The sequence below is a fragment of the Halichoerus grypus genome, chromosome 7, assembly GCF_964656455.1.
Source record: "Halichoerus grypus chromosome 7, mHalGry1.hap1.1, whole genome shotgun sequence".
Lineage (NCBI taxonomy): Eukaryota > Metazoa > Chordata > Mammalia > Carnivora > Phocidae > Halichoerus > Halichoerus grypus.
Genome location: NC_135718.1, coordinates 124,369,560 through 124,386,600, shown reverse-complemented (window position 1 = coordinate 124,386,600; position 17,041 = coordinate 124,369,560). Strand labels below are relative to the sequence as shown.

Below are 17,041 nucleotides of genomic sequence, written 5' to 3'. Positions count from 1 at the left end.
AGGGGTGTGCAGAGGGCACAGACGCGGGCTGGTGCGCGGAGACGCGCTCTGAGGCTGCGTTCAGCCCTTCCAGCCTCTCAATAATCAGGGGAGGTGTTAATGGAGGACTCGGCCGTAACTGAACCTCATAAAGCCGAGAGCATCTTGAGGCTTGGGCGCAGCGGGGGTGCTGGGGTCCCGCAGCGCGCCCTGGGCTCCCGGCCCCCCAGCCGGCCTTTGCCTTCCTGGAGCTTGTACCTAAAAGATGCTGCCGCCAGCTGGTGCCTGCGTAGACCGTGAATGGGCGGTAGCTCCTGCGGGAAGCTGGGCTAAGCCATTGATTGCTCCCCCGCCACATCCCCGCCTTCCCCTCCCGGTCCTTCACTCTCGGCGCTCCCGGGCGAGGCGCCAGGAACCCAGCACTTTGGGATGCACTCCGCGCGCCACAGCGGCGTTCCCAGCCGGGTCAGCGCGGGGGCTGGAGGTGTCTCTCCCACCCGCCCCGGCTAGGAGGTGGGGAGGCGATTAACCGGGAGAAAACCGACTCAAACCTTGGGAGATGAGCATTCTCAGGAACGCAGACAGACTCCCAGACCCGGGATGGGGCGGGGGCCAGGTTACCTGGTCTCAGGTTCCCGAGGGGCTGCGTCGCCCCAGCAGCCCCGGGCGCAGTCAGGCCGCGGGGAAGCAGAGCGAGAACCGGGAAGCCGGGCCTCTGGCCAATTATTTACTCACTCCCCCACCCAGTGCGCTCCTTGCAGGCGGAGACGGGGGGCGGGGGATTGCTGGGAGGCTCCGGCGCGGATGCGGGAAGGGGGTGTGAGCCGCGAGATTGGCGGCTCCGGGATGCGGGTCCGGGTGCTGCTGCGGCCCTCCCTCCCCGCCCCTCCCCGCTGTGCCACCTGAGCTGTTCCGCTGCGGTGCGTGGGCTGAGGGCGCCGAGGGCTGGGGCGCCCGCGCTCCTACCAGCCGCCTGAGGAACCAGCGTGGGATGGGGGGGCTTGGGCTGTGCCGGGGTGGGGGGAGAGGTGCACCTCTTAGCCAGCCCCGCAAGCTCCGCCACACAGTTTAGGGGTGGTAAGGGAACCAGCGGGAGCCCCGAATCCAAGCCCTCTCTGGCTTTCTCTTTCCATCCCAAACCCCGGAATGTGGCTCTGAGAATCCAGGACAGAGACCCTCGTTCCACCCCAACACTTGGCTTCACTAGCCAGTGCCACCAGCCAGCTAGTTCCACTAGTTTACCTCTTAAGTTCCCCTCACCTCCCCCCCCCCCCGACTTTCCCTTTCCCGTTCTGGCCTTCTTAGCTCTTTCTCTCCTCGAGAACCCCCCTGTGTTGGTCCGTTTTCGCGGCCAGGGAGGGGACAAGCCTCTCAGGTTTAGCTTCTATGCTCGCCAGCGAGGCCATCGCACAGATGGACGGTGATACTGACCCGAAACGCTTAGATGCTTTCATTCACTCCTGTCCAAAGCAGAGGTTTTTATCCTCTTTGGGGTCACGAACCGTTTTAGATATTTGGGAAAAACAAACAAACAAACAAACAAATTCATTCTACACACGCACGGGCGCGCGCGCCAAGTGCGCGCGCACTGAGGCGCGCACAGAGGAGCTCACACTTTCGTACAAATTTCGAGTGGGAAGATATGGTCGTTACGAATCTCCCAATCCCTCTACAGCCTATGATTCCCCGGTTTACACTCTTTTACACCCATAGTCTTAAAAAACGGAGGGCCCATAAGTCTGGAGATTTTGTGTCATGACCCCAACCTTGAAACTATTTGTAGGGACGAGGGTCAGTTAGCTCTCAGCGCCCGGGGTGCTCCGTCCGACATGCAGCAGGGTATCTAGAGATCCCTGGTAGTCTGGGAGTCCTGGGAATGACTTAACCTCTAGGTAAAGATATCTGTGGGTTCCTCCCAACCTTTTCTCAGAAATCAAGTTCTCCACAGAGGCGTGCAAGAGGGTCTTGACAATTTCCCCCCCTACACACACGCACACACACTTAAACATATGACTTTCTTTTTTTTTTTTTTTTTGAGGGGAGAGGATAGTTTTGGCACCCGGAAGTACCTTTTAATTGTTGCAGGGTAGTGAAAAATAGCACCGACTTTTAAATCTTCCACCATGAGCAGATGTCCACAAATTCAAGCCTTTGGTCCAATGCAGAGAAGATGAAATGGCAGGTGTTGGTATGGAGCGGAGGGGGAGGTTCCTTCTGGGCTAGCCACGGACTGTGAGGTCTCAAAGTGCTCGTAGGAAAGCAGCACGCTGATTGCCCTTTGCCTGGTACTGAGCCCGCTTCCCTAGCTTTGTCTGGAGATTAAGCCCGGCTGGTTTCTGGCAGTGGAAACCGGCTTGCGGAACAGACTTTGGGAATGCCTTGGATAAGGGGCGCTGCAGTGGAAGAAAGGTCCGGGCAGGGCCCAGTAGCATCTCACCTTCTCATGGACCCTTCTTTTCCAAACACATCAGGTTTGGGAGCCGCAGGTTTCACTGGGCGGGGGGGGGGGGGGGGGGGGGGGGGGGGGGGGGGGGGAATCCTTCTTTTCCTTGCGCTGCAAAAATCAATGGGGCCAGTGTGTCTTCTGAAGAGAGGGAAGTGTGCATTGCAATCCACCTGCAGCGAGGACTACCAGGACAGGGCCCTTTCCCCAGGGAAGGGAAGCACCACTGCTTCAGGAATCGATGCCCATCCTCCACCCTGGTAAACCCCGTAAGAAGCTTCCCCAGTTTCCGCTGGGTCTTTCTATATTGGAAACAATCTAGAAATCAATGCCCCTTGATTTATGGTGACTTGCAATAGGAGTCTCCAGAAACCATGAAAGTGGAGCAGCACCAGAGTTGATTTAAACTGGGAAGTTTCTACTTCTCGGCATCCACATGTGTTTGTATACACACACCCAATAAGAAACCTGAATTTTTACTTTACAATGTGTGAATACAATATAGCTTGAAGCTCTTGCAGCGAGGCCCATTTATGTGGCCATATTGTGTTTAATGTGGGAGCACCGACCCGCTGCCACCCCTGATGTGTGGTTCACAAGCATGTCCACAGAACCACAGCGGAGAACTTCAGGCCTTGGCTCCCGGGCTCCAGATGGGGGAGAGAGTAAGAGCTTCCCCCATCCCCCAACAGCAGCTCCTTCGCTGTTGCACGCAAGGCTTGAAGTTCTGCCAGGAAGAGTTCCACATGAGAATCATCTGTGATGGACATCAGAGTCCTTTTACGTGGGCCAGTTCCCTACCGCAGGAAGTGCACTAGGAGGAGGAAAGAGCTGCCTCTAGGAAGGAGGCATCTCATAAGTTATTTCCATTTGTCAAGGGGCTTTCTCAAAACACGGCCTTAAATTGGGCCCCTTTTCAAAATGAACTTCCTTTCCTCTTTCTCTTCTTTCTCCAGAAAGATGACATTTTCAGGCTCCATTTCTTTCTCTTCTCCCTCTTGGGACTGCTGAAGAAAGCACCATCCAGCCCCAACCCAGAAAATGGCCTTGGTAATCTTCAAATCTAGTGGAAAACATTGAGCTATCTGGTTGCTTCTTGACCTGAGAATAGAAAGGAAATTGGCTCCCAGGAGAACATAAACCTGTCTGGAAAATCTAACTGCCTCCACAATCATAATGCTGACCCCTTCTCCTATTCACCTCCTCAAAATGATTTCTAGAGAGGACAACACCTGGCCACAAAGACTGGTTTTTTTGTTTGTTTATTTGTTTAATCCAAGGCGGCTGCCAGCACCTCACGGAGCCCACGGACAGGGTTGCTTAGGGCACCACAGTGGGAGCACCAGCAAAACTGGGGCACTAAAATGCCAAAAATTTGGGGAAACAAAAAATTTAGTATTTGACATAAAAATAACAACATAAATCACAATCAAGGGGGAAATCAGAACTTTACTGGGCTTCTTTTTCACTTATTCAACAGTTTGGAATGGCTTTTACTTTAAATCGAATGTGTGAGAAGGCACCAGGATCTTTTGGTTGCTTCAGATCTCTAAAACTCTTATTTCAGGCCACAGACAGAGACTAAGGAAGCCCCCTGAGATGTTTGGGAACCTTTCAGATTCTGTTGGGAGAAGAGGCTGATGGTCAGCAGCCTCATTTTCCTCAACAGCCTCCACTGGCAAGGAAAAGGCTTTCTGGGGCCATTGTCCTCAGAGGGAAGCAGGGAAGAAAGTGTAGGAACAATAGTCCCTTGAGCTCCTAACCTGGGTTGGATACTGATGCCCAAAGGTGTCACCGCAGTGAATGGAATGGGTATAAAGATAATAAAATGTCCTAAGATAGATTTGCTTGGGAAGTGCCGTAAGACATGGAGAAGGAAGCTGCGGGGGAGAGAAGTGAGAATGGTCTAATCAGAGGCATCTTAAGCGGCCTGACCTCCAAGTCAGAATGATTTAGAGTTTTTATCGAAAGAACAGATGGAAGATGAGAGCATTTCTTGATGCAGAATGGCACTTCTTGGGCCCTCATATGCTGCACAATATAGCATTATATCCATCTTTTTATAGCTCCAGATATAAATAAAATGAAGAATGTATTCAAACTCTTCTATTTGCCAGCAACCTCCCTTGGGTTGCTAACACGGAGGAGAAAACAGTAGGAGAACGGAGGCTATAAGAAAAATCAAGAGTGACTAATGTGACCCGATTGCTACTATTTATTTAATGGCACAGTCATTATTTTCTTTCTTCAACATATGTGTCTGATAATGAAGCAAAAAGAAAGGAAAATAACTATCAATGTGCCACTTCAGAAACACACAAACATTTGCTAGCTTTTTCATTTTATTGATGTTCTTTTAATATGTGTACTTGTGATTAAACTAGTGCTCAAGGACTAACAGCACAGAGAGCAATTCTGGATTAGGGTATTTTTTTAATACAGGCTCAATTAGATGGAGAACAGAGAGGAAATTGTTGTCAAACATAAAAATATGAATTGAATTTCTTCCTTTGAGTTGGATCTTTAACATTGACTTGACCATATGGACACTGCAGAAGAAATAAAACAAAACTATTATTGAATTATTTCACAGGCATCTTGAAAAAGTACAATACTTCTCATGGTGGAAAAGGAGACTTCTAATCATGTTATATAGATCATTTGATCTACTGGGTCCTGCAGACTAAGAGGAGAATAATGGCAACCTCTGGCAAATGGTCCTAATTAGGGTCCAAGAATCACTTCCTAAATGCATCCTTCTAACTTTAAGAATTCTACTGTCAAAAACTCTTAGAAAATTCTCAAGTCCTCAATTCATGCAAAGCTCTTAATGCATTTGATTAGAAACAGCTAATGGCACAGGTAGGAACATACATAAAAGTGAAGGCTTAATTTTTCAATACTGGCTCCAGCCAATACATGCATTTAGTGTTTAGTCCTTAATTGTAAAGTGGGTCAGTTAAAGGAAATAATACCTTCTTGCTCCCAAACATAAAGTCAAAGTGGTCTGTAAATAGAGGTTGTTACCTGTTTATAATCTTAACATGTAACAATTTACCTTACTAGTATGCTTTTAAAAAGTTACAGTGACAAACCCAGCCCCATTTAATTTTCTTGCTCAGCATAGGGAAGGATTTAGTTAGTTCATCTTAATCAGTGAGCACAGAGATATATTCACTGAAATACACATTTTAGGAAATGTACAGCACTAAGTTTGGGGTAGGTAGCTTCATGGTTATTTTTAAGATAGAGTACAAAACAGCCATGGAAAGAATGAGAGGAGAGAGAGAAGGGAGGGAAGAAGAAAAGAAAGGAAGGGAGGGAAGACAGAAGGAGGGGACAAAGAGTGGGGGGGGAATCATTATCATTTAAAGGAAACCCACATCACAATGCTGGTCAAATTTCTATTTGTTCGGCTAATAATGAAGACAAAAACGCTGTTTGCAAACTAGTTTGCAATATGCTGGGTTTCTTTTCCTGCCCCCTTTGTACTTGCCTAGTGAACGTGACTTATTTGAAACCTCGTGAAAAGTCTCCTTGTAATAAAGAACTCCCATGAATTCCAAATCACAGCATTTCAAGGGACTGATGTTCACAGCGAAATGTTACCAAATGCCATTAACTTTAAAGGTCCTATGTTGGTCCTAAGGACTTCATTGTCCTTGGCTAAAGTGGCTTGTGAAAAGTGCACTCCAGGTCTATTTAGCTTTTTTATTTGACTTGTTTTTCAAATAACAGGTATTTACGAAGTTACGGAAGCACCGAAAACTGCTGCGGTAATGCGAGAATTTGCTACTCACGTGTCTGCACGCAGAACCACAGCAGCTCCCTCTCTGCAAGTGGGCGAGCTGGGTGAGCACGGTATGGCCAGTAGCTGGATCCACGTAGTGCAACTGGCCAGCCTGAAGAATAATGAAATAAAACAATTCATTAATCTCAATATTCACCATAGCGCCTCACCATAATTTCTACTCCTGAAACACTGCAAAATTTTTCTTTGAACAACATTAAACTTCTTCCCAGCAATTTTGGTGGCACTTGCAACTGAAGACTGAATGCATTCCAACATTATATACAATCCAACTTTATGTGACATAAGGAGAAAATATACAGTTTGAGAAAAATGAGAAGTTGATGGAAAAACAAGAACTCCTCTATACCCAATAACTATGTAGCCACTGCTCCGGTATTTTTCATTCAGTTTCTAGGGAACAAGTTTAATAACAGGTGATTTAGATGACTTTAAGAGCTTAAGAGGCTGAAAATGAACTTTCACTCAGAAGTTGCAGTTGCAATTTCAGTACTTAAAATATGTGGATAATGATTTAAACTTACAGAAAAGGTGCTAATCAAAACCAACAGTCCTTACAGAAAAGTATTACCTTGCTATTATTGAACACTTTTCCTTACCTTCATGATGTGTTACTCCATTGCACATTTTACACTATTTTCTTTTTTGGGGAGGGTTGTTAGTTCTGTTTTTAAGTGAAAAAAAGTATTGTTTTAACATATTAACACTCACTGCTTTCACAAGTTTGATCAAAAGAAACTTTTACTACACCACTTCAGATGTCAAGGAAGCATACTCTACTGACATTCAAACATGGTTTTTTATTTATTTTTTTTAAAGATTTTATTTATTTATTTGACAGAGAGAGACACAGCGAGAGAGGGAACACAAGCAGGGGGAGTGGGAGAGGGAGAAGCAGGCTTCCTGCGGAGCAGGGAGCCCGATGTGGGGCTCGAGCCCAGGACCCTGGGATCATGACCTGAGCCGAAGGCAGACGCTTAACGACTGAGCCACCCAGGCGCCCCCAAACATGGTTTTTAAAAAGTAATCCAAGTACACTGTGTGAAGGCAAAGGAAATAATGCAGCCTATTCTATGGATTTGGGCCATGTGGGTGATATTATTTATCCTCGAGATTTTGTAGAGGAACTTTTTCTAGGGCTTTTTATATAACCCTTTTACCATGAAGTAACTCTGCATCACTCTTGTATAGAACTTCTATATTAAAATATGTGTGACATGTACAGGTCTTCTAACATATTTTTGTATGTGCCACAAGTTACTTCTTCAGAGTGTCTTCCTTAATGGCTAAATATTTTAATCTGGTTGAGAAGTTAGCCATGAATAAAGCATGAAGCAAAAAGACGCATAGAGTGCAAGTCTAGGTCTACTCTAAGGTATTCCAGCCAAGCCAGACCCCGGCAGCAGAAATCCAGCAAGCAAGTCTCAAGGCCAGTCTATAGGGCCTCTCAAATCTTTTGGGACTACAGAAGCAGATTACATGAAACCAGAAGCACTAAACACTACTTTAGAATGACCAATTGTCAAGACCTCAGTTCTCTATTTATGAAACCCGTGTTTGAAGACTTGGAAGAAAAACAAAAAAACACCGGGAGCTCTGTTAGCAGTCTTCTTTTCACTTTTCACTTTTCATAGTTTCTGGGGGTCTTCTGAGGGCAATTATCTAGCAAATAAGCCTAACAAACAGATTGCTCCTGCATTTGCACCTGCTCTCCTGCTTTCTGTGTTGATTTTGAAACTTTGAGCTTTTTGGCTGCCCACACAAACTTAATCTGTCCTCAGTAAAGGAGCCTCAGGTAACAGTGGCAACGGACATAGATGTGACAGGAGTGCGGCCAGTGGCTGGAAAATAAGATGTTCGGTCATGCAGATCAGCACGGGGAGAAAGGTAAGAGACCCATCTGCCTGGAGGTGTGGGAAAAGGACCACTGAGAGGGGAGTTCTGATTTGTTGAAAAGAAAAACAACAAACTTGTTTTTGGATTTACTTTTGGTCTCCTGGACAGCCATTTCACCTGTGATACTGACACTCAATGATGAAACATGGATGATTTCCTAAGTGAGAAAAAGTCCTGCTCCTTTCCCAGGCTGACCTGTCTTTACAAGCCACTGCTCTTTAGTCTAAAAAGAATGAAACTTTTGCTTATATTTACCATATTTATATGGTGAGGTATGGCAACAAAGTACACATGTTATTTTTAATGGAATATAAACAAGATCAATCAAAAGCTGCCAGTCATTTCCTGATGAATCTTTATGGAGAAGTTTCAACACTTGAATGAGCCAAACAGTGGATTCCCAGGGCCTTACTAACTGGCAGTGGGGGGAAAAAAGTCAATTTTAGAAAATCTTCAAGGTTTTCTTCTCTAGTCCCTTGGTTCAAGCAACACCAGGTAACTCTACACCAGACATCAAGTACTGGTCACACACAGTGTATTAAATAGGTTACTTTTACATTGTTTTTGTATCTTCACGCTAGAACTCTTTTGCTCTCTCAAGATAATAAAAATATAAACCTGCTCCCTTTAAACTTATGTAGTCTGAGGTGTTAGAAACTGTGAGCGGAGATGATAAGTTGTGATACTGGTACTAATAAGTGATTGTCAAATCCTCCAAACAGAAGAAAACATAGCTCAAGATTGTCTGGGAAGAATGTAAACGCCTGATATTAGTTTCCTTTACAATTGTGCTGTGTTACGGTGTAAAGAAAAGACGAAAGGATAGTAGCAAAAATTAATCTTTTTAAAAAATTTTGCATTATTTGTATCATTGGATGGCAAAGTGTTTAACTGATAATACAGATAAACACAGAGCCTACTTTTCCTGTGACTTCTCAGCTCCTCTCTACCTCCTCCATCAATGCAAACAACCCCCGCCCCCAACACACGAACACACACACACACACACACACACACGCAGTCATGATGGGTCCCAAACTGCGACCAGAGTTTAGCTCGGACGCTGATCAGAAGGGACCCACACTTAATACCAATATACGTTAACTCTTTGCCCATAATAGGGAACTGGCCAGTTTTCAAGCGAACGGGTCGGAGCGGTAAGCGCGCGTGCTTGTCCGAAGCCAGAGGAAGGACTGCGCGGGCTTCCAGCGACCTCTCCGTCCGCCGGGGGCGCGCAGGCGCACGGATCCCGGGGCCGGGCCCGGGTCGGGTTGGGTGGGGTGGGGCGGGGCCGGGCGAGGCGGGGCGAGGCGGGGCGAGGCGGGGCCGGGCGGGCAGGAGGGGCCTCACCGCGCACGCTACCGCGTGCAGGTCCACGATCCGCCGCTCGGCCGTTGTTAACTCTTCGCTCCCCGGACGCCTCCCCGTTGCCTCTAGTCCGCCTTGCGAGCGGGGCCCAGAGCCTCTGCGGTCTTCCTGAGCAGCGGAGGAGAGGGTTAAGCTGAGGTGCTGTCGGAACCCTCCTACGACCCAGAGAAGTTTTAGTGGCCGGGTGGCTTGAGGTAGCCTTCCGAGCGCGGCGAGCGCCAGCGCTGGGATCTGCGTGGCCGCCATGGCCGCCGCCGACCCGGAGAGGCGGAGCGCCCAACGCAGGGCCCAGGCGGGGCGGCCACGCGGGCCTGGGCGCCGGGGCGCGGGTCCCGGGCTGCGCGCTGGGAGGCCGGCCTGGGACCTCGGGCCTTCGACCCGGACTGCGTAAAAAAAATGGACTTTTTAGGCGGCTGATGAAGCTCCAGCAGGATGCGGGGACGCGGAAGAGTGGGCCATTTCTAATCTTTGTGCCTAAATTTTAAGTATTCCATTTTGTTTTCGGTGGTGAGAAGTGGACATTTTTTTTCTCATGTCACACCTGACTTGGGACCATTCAGCATAATCGCCACACCTGTTAAGATGCTAGAAAGTGATCAAAATACCCGAGGTTTGTTTATAACCAGAGTGGGTCTGTTCAGAAAAGGCTGGGTATTCACAGAAAACGTGTACTAGGAATAAAGTTGGCCTAGCCTAAAATGAGGACCAAAAGTGAAATCGCACACTGAATAAGAAAAGGCAGTATTTTCATGTTGCTAAATATTTGCAAAATCCAAACTAAGATTATATCTCCTGTCTGAAAGGTAAAAGTTATTCTGGACTCCCACAAAATTGAATTTGAGAAAATTAGCACAAGCCCAGGAGGCAATATCAGGTGTTAGAATTAAATGAACACCACTCCCCCCCCCGCCTCTCTCCTCAGCCTGGGTTTCTGAAAAAGAGTTTTGAAGAGTAGTCGTTTTGTCAGTGTTCTTCAGTTTTGAAAAACTGAGGGCTGGAATTGATCCCTGAGGGCAAGAGGAGATTTCCTGAGTTACGCCAAAGTTTGACTAAGCCACCATAGGGCCATCACCACCACCACCACCCCTTTTTTTTTGTATCTGCATTTACCAAGCAACCCTGCAATTGTATTTGGAATTTTCTTAGTAGGTGGTGATCGAACTGACCCTACTGGTCCATTATAAACCTCATAGCGAATTAATAAATTGGAATCCTATTTTGGAAATCTATTTCCTTTCTGTTGGAATAAGAAATTAGTTATCAGGATCTTGAGATTTCTCAGTGATGTGAGAAAAGAGTTTAAAACAAGGAAAACTAAAGAGGGACTTTAGGAAAAGCTATGAAAAGGTGGGACCAAACTGGAGAAGGGAATCCACCACAAATCAGGTGTATTTGTGTGCTTTTTCCCAAACCAAATTCTGGAATAAGGGAAATTAGTCTGGAAGATCAGATTGATTGCATTGTTTTTAAAATTGAGGATGAGGACCTATTAATCATGACATTAATTCAAAGGGTGGGGACAGCATTATGAAAGAGATTAGCCAGGTACAAATAGAAAATAAATACTCATCTTACAACAGAGTTACAAAACTTTTGTATTGGTGGATAAGGGGGTGGGTGTGAATGTACACAGCAGAGCAAGGGAAATCTTTGTGTTAATAAAATAGTTCTGTATTCTGATAATGATGGTCACACAAGTCTACACATGTGATAAGATGTAGGACTATATACACCTTGTTTCCATGTCAAGTTCCTGGTTTTGGTATTGTAAGTATGTAAGATGTAACCATTGGGGAAAACTGGGTAAAGGGAACCTCTTTATATCTATTTTTGCAACTTTTTGTGAATCTATAATTATTTCAAAACTTAAAAACAATACTTTTAAAAAAGATCTAGAAATTGTTTTTTTAAAAGATTTTTATTTATTTGAGAGAGAGACACAGCAAGAGAGGGAACACAAGCAGGGGGAGTGGGAGAGGGAGAAGAAGGCTTCTCACCGAGCAGGGAGCCCCAGGACCCTGGGATCATGACCTGAGCCGAAGGTAGACGCTTAACAACTGAGCCACCCAGTCGCCCCTAGAAATGGTTTTCAAAGCACTTGGTAAAATAGATCACTGAATTAACCAGAAGCTTTCTATATTGCCTCCATTCCCAGGTTTAAAAATCCTCCTTTTCAGGGGCACCTGGATGGCTCAGTCAGTTAAGCGACGACTCTTGGTTTCAGCTCAGGTCATGAGCCCAGGGTTGTGAGATGGGGCTCCGCGTCCCACTCCCCCGCGCTGAGCATGGAGTCTGCTGGAGATTCTCTCCCTCTGCCCCTCCTGCTCATGCTCTTTATCTCTCTCTCAAATAAGAAAATAAAAATAAATCTTTTAAAAAAAATCTTCAGTTAAGGCCTTTGGGCACTTAGGCTGAGAAAGATGTTTTGTACTGTTCACATGTAAGTTACCTGTATGTGCATTTTTTTTTTTTTAAGATTTTATTTATTTATCTGACAGCACAAACAGGGGGAGCGGCAGGCAGAGGGAGAGGGAGAAGCAGGCTCCCCGAGGAGCAGGGAGCCCCATGCGGGGCACAATCCCAGGACCCTGGGATCCTGAACTGAGCCAAAGGCAGATGCTCAACCAACTGAGCCACCCAGGTGCCCCACCGTATGTGCATTCTTATAGACATTTATTTTTTAAATATAATGACAAATCTAATTAAGAGCTTAATAAAATGTATTATTACAAATAATTTCCAAACATTTGATAATTGAGTATCATTTAGACACTGAATAGATTATCTGCCTCCTTCAATTTTCATTTGATCTTCATACTTTAGAGTCAGTGTCATTTCACATCAAGTTAAGTTTCATTCATTGTGTCTCTTGTTTTAAAAAGCCTCCTCATGGGGAGATGAACCATAAGAGATGATGGACTCTGAAAAACAAACTGAGGGTTCTAGAGGGGAGGGGGGTGGGAGGATGGGTTAGCCTGGTGATGGGTATTAAAGCGGGCACATTCTGCATGGAGCACTGGGTGTTATATGCAAACAATGAATCATGGAACACTACATCAAAAACTAATGATGTGATGTATGGTGATTAATATAACATAATAATAAAAAAAAATTTTTTTTAAAAATTCTCCTCAGGGCTTGACCCTTACCTTAATCTAGCATGTATTCATTTCTTCTCAGGTTCTCTGCGCTCACAGTGGACAAAATTATATGAAAGTGGGGGCACAATGTTCTACCTTAGAATGGTAAAGTAAGTCCTCACTTTATTTGCAAGGCATTTACATCCAGATTTGCTTTTACAAAGAGTTATTTTGTGTCACATCTCTGCATGTAACATGAGATTGGATATATTTTATAGTTCTTCCCATCATTGGAGATGTTTATGTTGATATTGGACATGCTGGTTATTTTGGGGAGGAGGAGAAGAGGAGTTCAAAGAAATGCATTCCCCTAAGTTTCATCTATATTTCTTAGTTATGTTAGGCTTCTCTAGGTTGCAAGATACAGATCATACAACTTAATCTGGTGACAATAAAAGGAATTTGCTCACATAACCATGAAGCACAACTTCATTCAGGGCTCAACAATATTACCAGGGCTCCGTCTTTCCATTTTTCAGCTATGCCTCTTCAGTGCTAATTCCCTTTTGAGGCAGGCTCTTTTCTCATTGATGAAAGATGGCTGCAAACGGCTCCTAGGGCTTCATCCTTTCTCACCCTTGTCCACTTAAAAAGAGAGTCTTGTTATGAAGCTCCTAGACAAGAAGCAGCCTTTCTGCCCCCCAAAGTCCTAACAGCCATGTCTTCACCACGTATCCATTCCTGAACCAATCTTTCTGAGTACATACATTACCCATAAGCCAAACAGGGCCTATCCCTGGAACTGCCTATGTGCAGCCCACCCAAACCCATGGCTGAGAATGGCCTGTGTTGATGCTGCGGGCACAATTAACAAATGTCCACAACAGTGTAACTTGCAAAGGCAAAATAAATTCTACCAGCCCGCACAATTCTTTTAGTATTTCGTATTTGTGTGTCATTTAAAACATGTTTTCATTGTTCCTCTGTTTCCCCTCTTGATGTCCTTTTGATCTCCCACAATTGTTTGCTACATTTTAGCTTTCCCTATGAATTTTTTTTGCACTGTTTTCCCATCAGATCATAAACAAGACAATAGATAACATGTCATTTTATTATCTTTACAGCCCCTCTTACGGTACCTTGACACTTAGTGAATAATAAATAATGAATTTTCGAATGGATAAATGAGTCAGTGGTTCTTCATTCTCAAATACATATTCCTAACTACCGAGGGGTGACTGGGTGGTGCAGTTGGTTAAGCGTGTGACTCTTGATTTCCGCTCAGGTCATGATCTCAGCGTCATGAGATGGAGCCCCAGGTGGAGCTCCATGCTCAGCAGGGAGTCTGCTTCTCTCCCTCTCTCTCTGCCCCTCCCCTCGCTCATGCGTGCCCTCTCTCTCTCAAGTAAATAAACAAATCTTAAAAAAAAAAAAACCATATTCCTAACTACTGGGCAAAAATTCCATATGAAATTTTAAAATTAACATTCTATACATACGCAGATTTGAAAATATTTATATGATTTGTTGCAAATAAATACTTCAAAAAACTAGTTGATGAAGACACTAACTCTGAAATCTTATTAAATTGTATTTCTTAAAGAACGTGGGGTCATTTTACTGACAAACAGGACAGATGCATACATCATCAAATTATCTGATCTAAAGCCCCTGAAATGCTGCCTCTAAATGATTTTAAGTGTTATCTTTTAATAAATTATGAATGTATTGCCCTGTTAGTGGACAAATTAGTGCTGGAGTCACAGAGCTACCCAAAGATTTCTTGTCCATATACTGCCTGTTTTGCACAGTTCTTTTGGCCACCGATTTATGTATTTGATGTTTTTCAAATCGCCAAATGGTATGTTGTGACATGTCATGCTCCACGTAGAATACATTTTCACTATCAATTCTTATGATTGAGAGCAAATGTTACATGCCCTTAAGGGAATCTTTGTTTCATTTAATCGGACATCGAATAGCACACTTCTGTTTCACAGAGCTGGTCCTAGAAAATTCTTTGGGGAATTATAACCATTTTTATTTGCAAGCCCAGCGAATCTCTGCTGACTTCACAATGGATGCCCCTCCACCAATGCCACATGCCCAGAGCACTACTGCACTCGGCTCTTACGTTCCTAGTTTGTTTTTGTTTTCTTGGATGAGCTATAGAAGGGCTACACAATATGAAGCCATTTAGCCATTTACCTCTTCTTCCATCGTCTCTGTCATTCTTCAATGAATAGTAGTTCTGTGTTCTACCCGACTGCCAGCTTAAAGCATCAGGGATGAGTTGATGGTGAAATCCAGTGCACTTAGACAGTACTTACCTGACTAAAATTGCATGCTGCTTTTACAGCAGTCGATCATCTCCCCTTCTTCAGTAGTCCTCAGTCCTTCTCTCTGTAAAATACTTCCCTGAGTTTATCTGTGCTTAATGGTCTCTGCTTCAGAGTCAGTGTGTAATGAGAGCAACATACCTATCTATCCATCCACCTGCTGGACATATACACTTAAAAAATATCCCAAACTCATTATATCCAAAAGGCACTTAGTCATCATTCCCTTTGAAATTGTCCCTCTTTATTTCTATTTTAAAGGTACAGCCATCCAACAATTCATCTAATTCAGAGATCTTAGAATGATCCTGAACTCTTTCCACTTCTTCCCCTCCAATCACCAAGTCCTACCAGTTTCATTTTGCTTATCTATGTCTAAAACAGTACTCCTCTGCCTCCATCATTGTTCTAATTCAGTTCATTATCATTTCTTTCCCCATGACTACAACTAGAACAGAATGGTTCATTGATGTAGGTAATAAATAATGAGGACTTATTCTGTATCACGACTGTCTGCTGAATGCTGGAGACTTACTGTTTCATATGCTGTATGTGCTATTTATTCTGATGAAAATATCCCTTATCTTTTTGGAGTGGTGAAGTTACACTTGTCCTTAAATCCTCAGCCCTTATGTTGCCCCCTCTAGTAAACTTTCCCTGACTGTTCACTTTGCTTAGTGTTTCCCCAGCTCCTCTGTAGGCTGGGCTGGGTGCACAACCTTAGTGCTCCCAGTGTATCCAAAACATGCCTTTACACTGTACTTTCTTATTGTATAGTTTTATGGTTATGAGGGCTTTTTTTGAAATTGCCAGATTGTAAGATCTTTAAGGGTAAAGACTGTCTTAATTATCTTTGTAATTATCTAGTAGCGCAAGTACATAAGAAAGCCTAAAAAAAATGTTGAAATGAGTAGATGAATGAATAATGAGAACAAAACCCCACATCTGAGTTGCATAGTAAAGAAATAATACAAATGCTTTCTCCCCTAATATTTCATAGTTAAGGATCAGTATTTGGTTTTATCAACACATCAGTTGTTCTCAGGATATTGTTCTGAGACACAATATACTAAGATAACAAGGTAACTATGATTTTATTTGGCAATCTATTTATTAAGTTCCCCCCAAATGGTCATTGAATTAATGGTAAGTACAGTGTATGGGCTGCATTTCAAATGAAGTAAGTTTATGTTGACAGTGAAGTACAGCCTTGTTAACCCTGAACAATCACTCTAATTAGAAACTACATGCATACAGTCACTGTCACATAAAATATCCAGACTAATTACTTCTAGCCCTTTTGTTATGCAAGTATTAGAAATGGAAACTACTCTTACGTATATTCAATAGTAACAATGTAATCCCCACAAAAAACATTACTTAAAAAACCCAGAGAGAATGTAATTCCATTTTTACCTTATTAAAGAAAATGGGTTAGTATTGTGCTTTTACAATGATATGGGCAACCACTGTTTTCTAGGATTTCCCACATACCAACACAGTTGTAAAGAGATCTTGGTTAAGGCCATAAATACAACATACAAATCAGAGTATTGTTCTCTGTACTCTTGTTGCTGCCTGAGGGAGAAAAGCATGTCCACTGTTCCATGACTGGAATGAAAGGCACACTGAGTTTCAGGTCAAATATCCATGACATTGACATGTATGACTAGTCTGCTCAGTATGATACATGTTAATATCTTCCCAGTGGTGGGCACGAGTGATATGCCTCAGTGATCAACACAGCGCGCACAACCCCTTTAGGTTTTGTACAGGTGTAAAATTGATGCATCTTTGAAATCTGATGGAATGTGAATCTTTTACGTGCAGTTAAACTGTAATATTGCTATGTGAATTGTCATATTCATATAATCTGTAAGGATGTCATCAACACCAATTGCTCTATCTGATGATATTTTTTGATGGAACATTTCAGATGGCATTGTTGTGAGCCTAACCTGTTTGTACTATGTCATGGGACCAGTAATAACAGAAAAATCAAAGTATCACAGCTGACTGAGCACTGCAAAGTAACAGTGCTCTGGCCGTACTGTGATTTTTTGAACTAGTGGTACATTTGGAACACAATCGGGTAATTCATCCGCCAGTCTAAATTCCATGATGA

The 17,041-nt window shown here is 44.1% G+C and overlaps 1 protein-coding gene across 2 annotated transcripts in view; it reads right to left on the bottom strand.

Moving 5' to 3' along the window:
* Window positions 1–4,622: 4,622 nt before the first annotated feature.
* C7H1orf53 (chromosome 7 C1orf53 homolog) overlaps window positions 4,623–17,041 on the bottom strand; it is a 100,162-nt gene continuing 87,743 nt past the window's right edge. The window contains exons 1-3 of one of the 2 annotated variants that reach the window (XM_036122097.2): window positions 9,480–9,787; window positions 6,223–6,324; window positions 4,623–4,971 (exon numbers count right to left, since the gene is read on the bottom strand). In XM_036122097.2, the coding sequence (XP_035977990.1) occupies window positions 4,900–4,971; window positions 6,223–6,324; window positions 9,480–9,743 (438 nt within the window). In that variant the 5' untranslated portion in view covers window positions 9,744–9,787 and the 3' untranslated portion in view covers window positions 4,623–4,899. Of the gene's footprint in view, window positions 4,972–6,222; window positions 6,325–9,479; window positions 9,788–17,041 lie in introns of those variants that run through there. The other variant, XM_078078243.1, reaches the window with a different exon arrangement.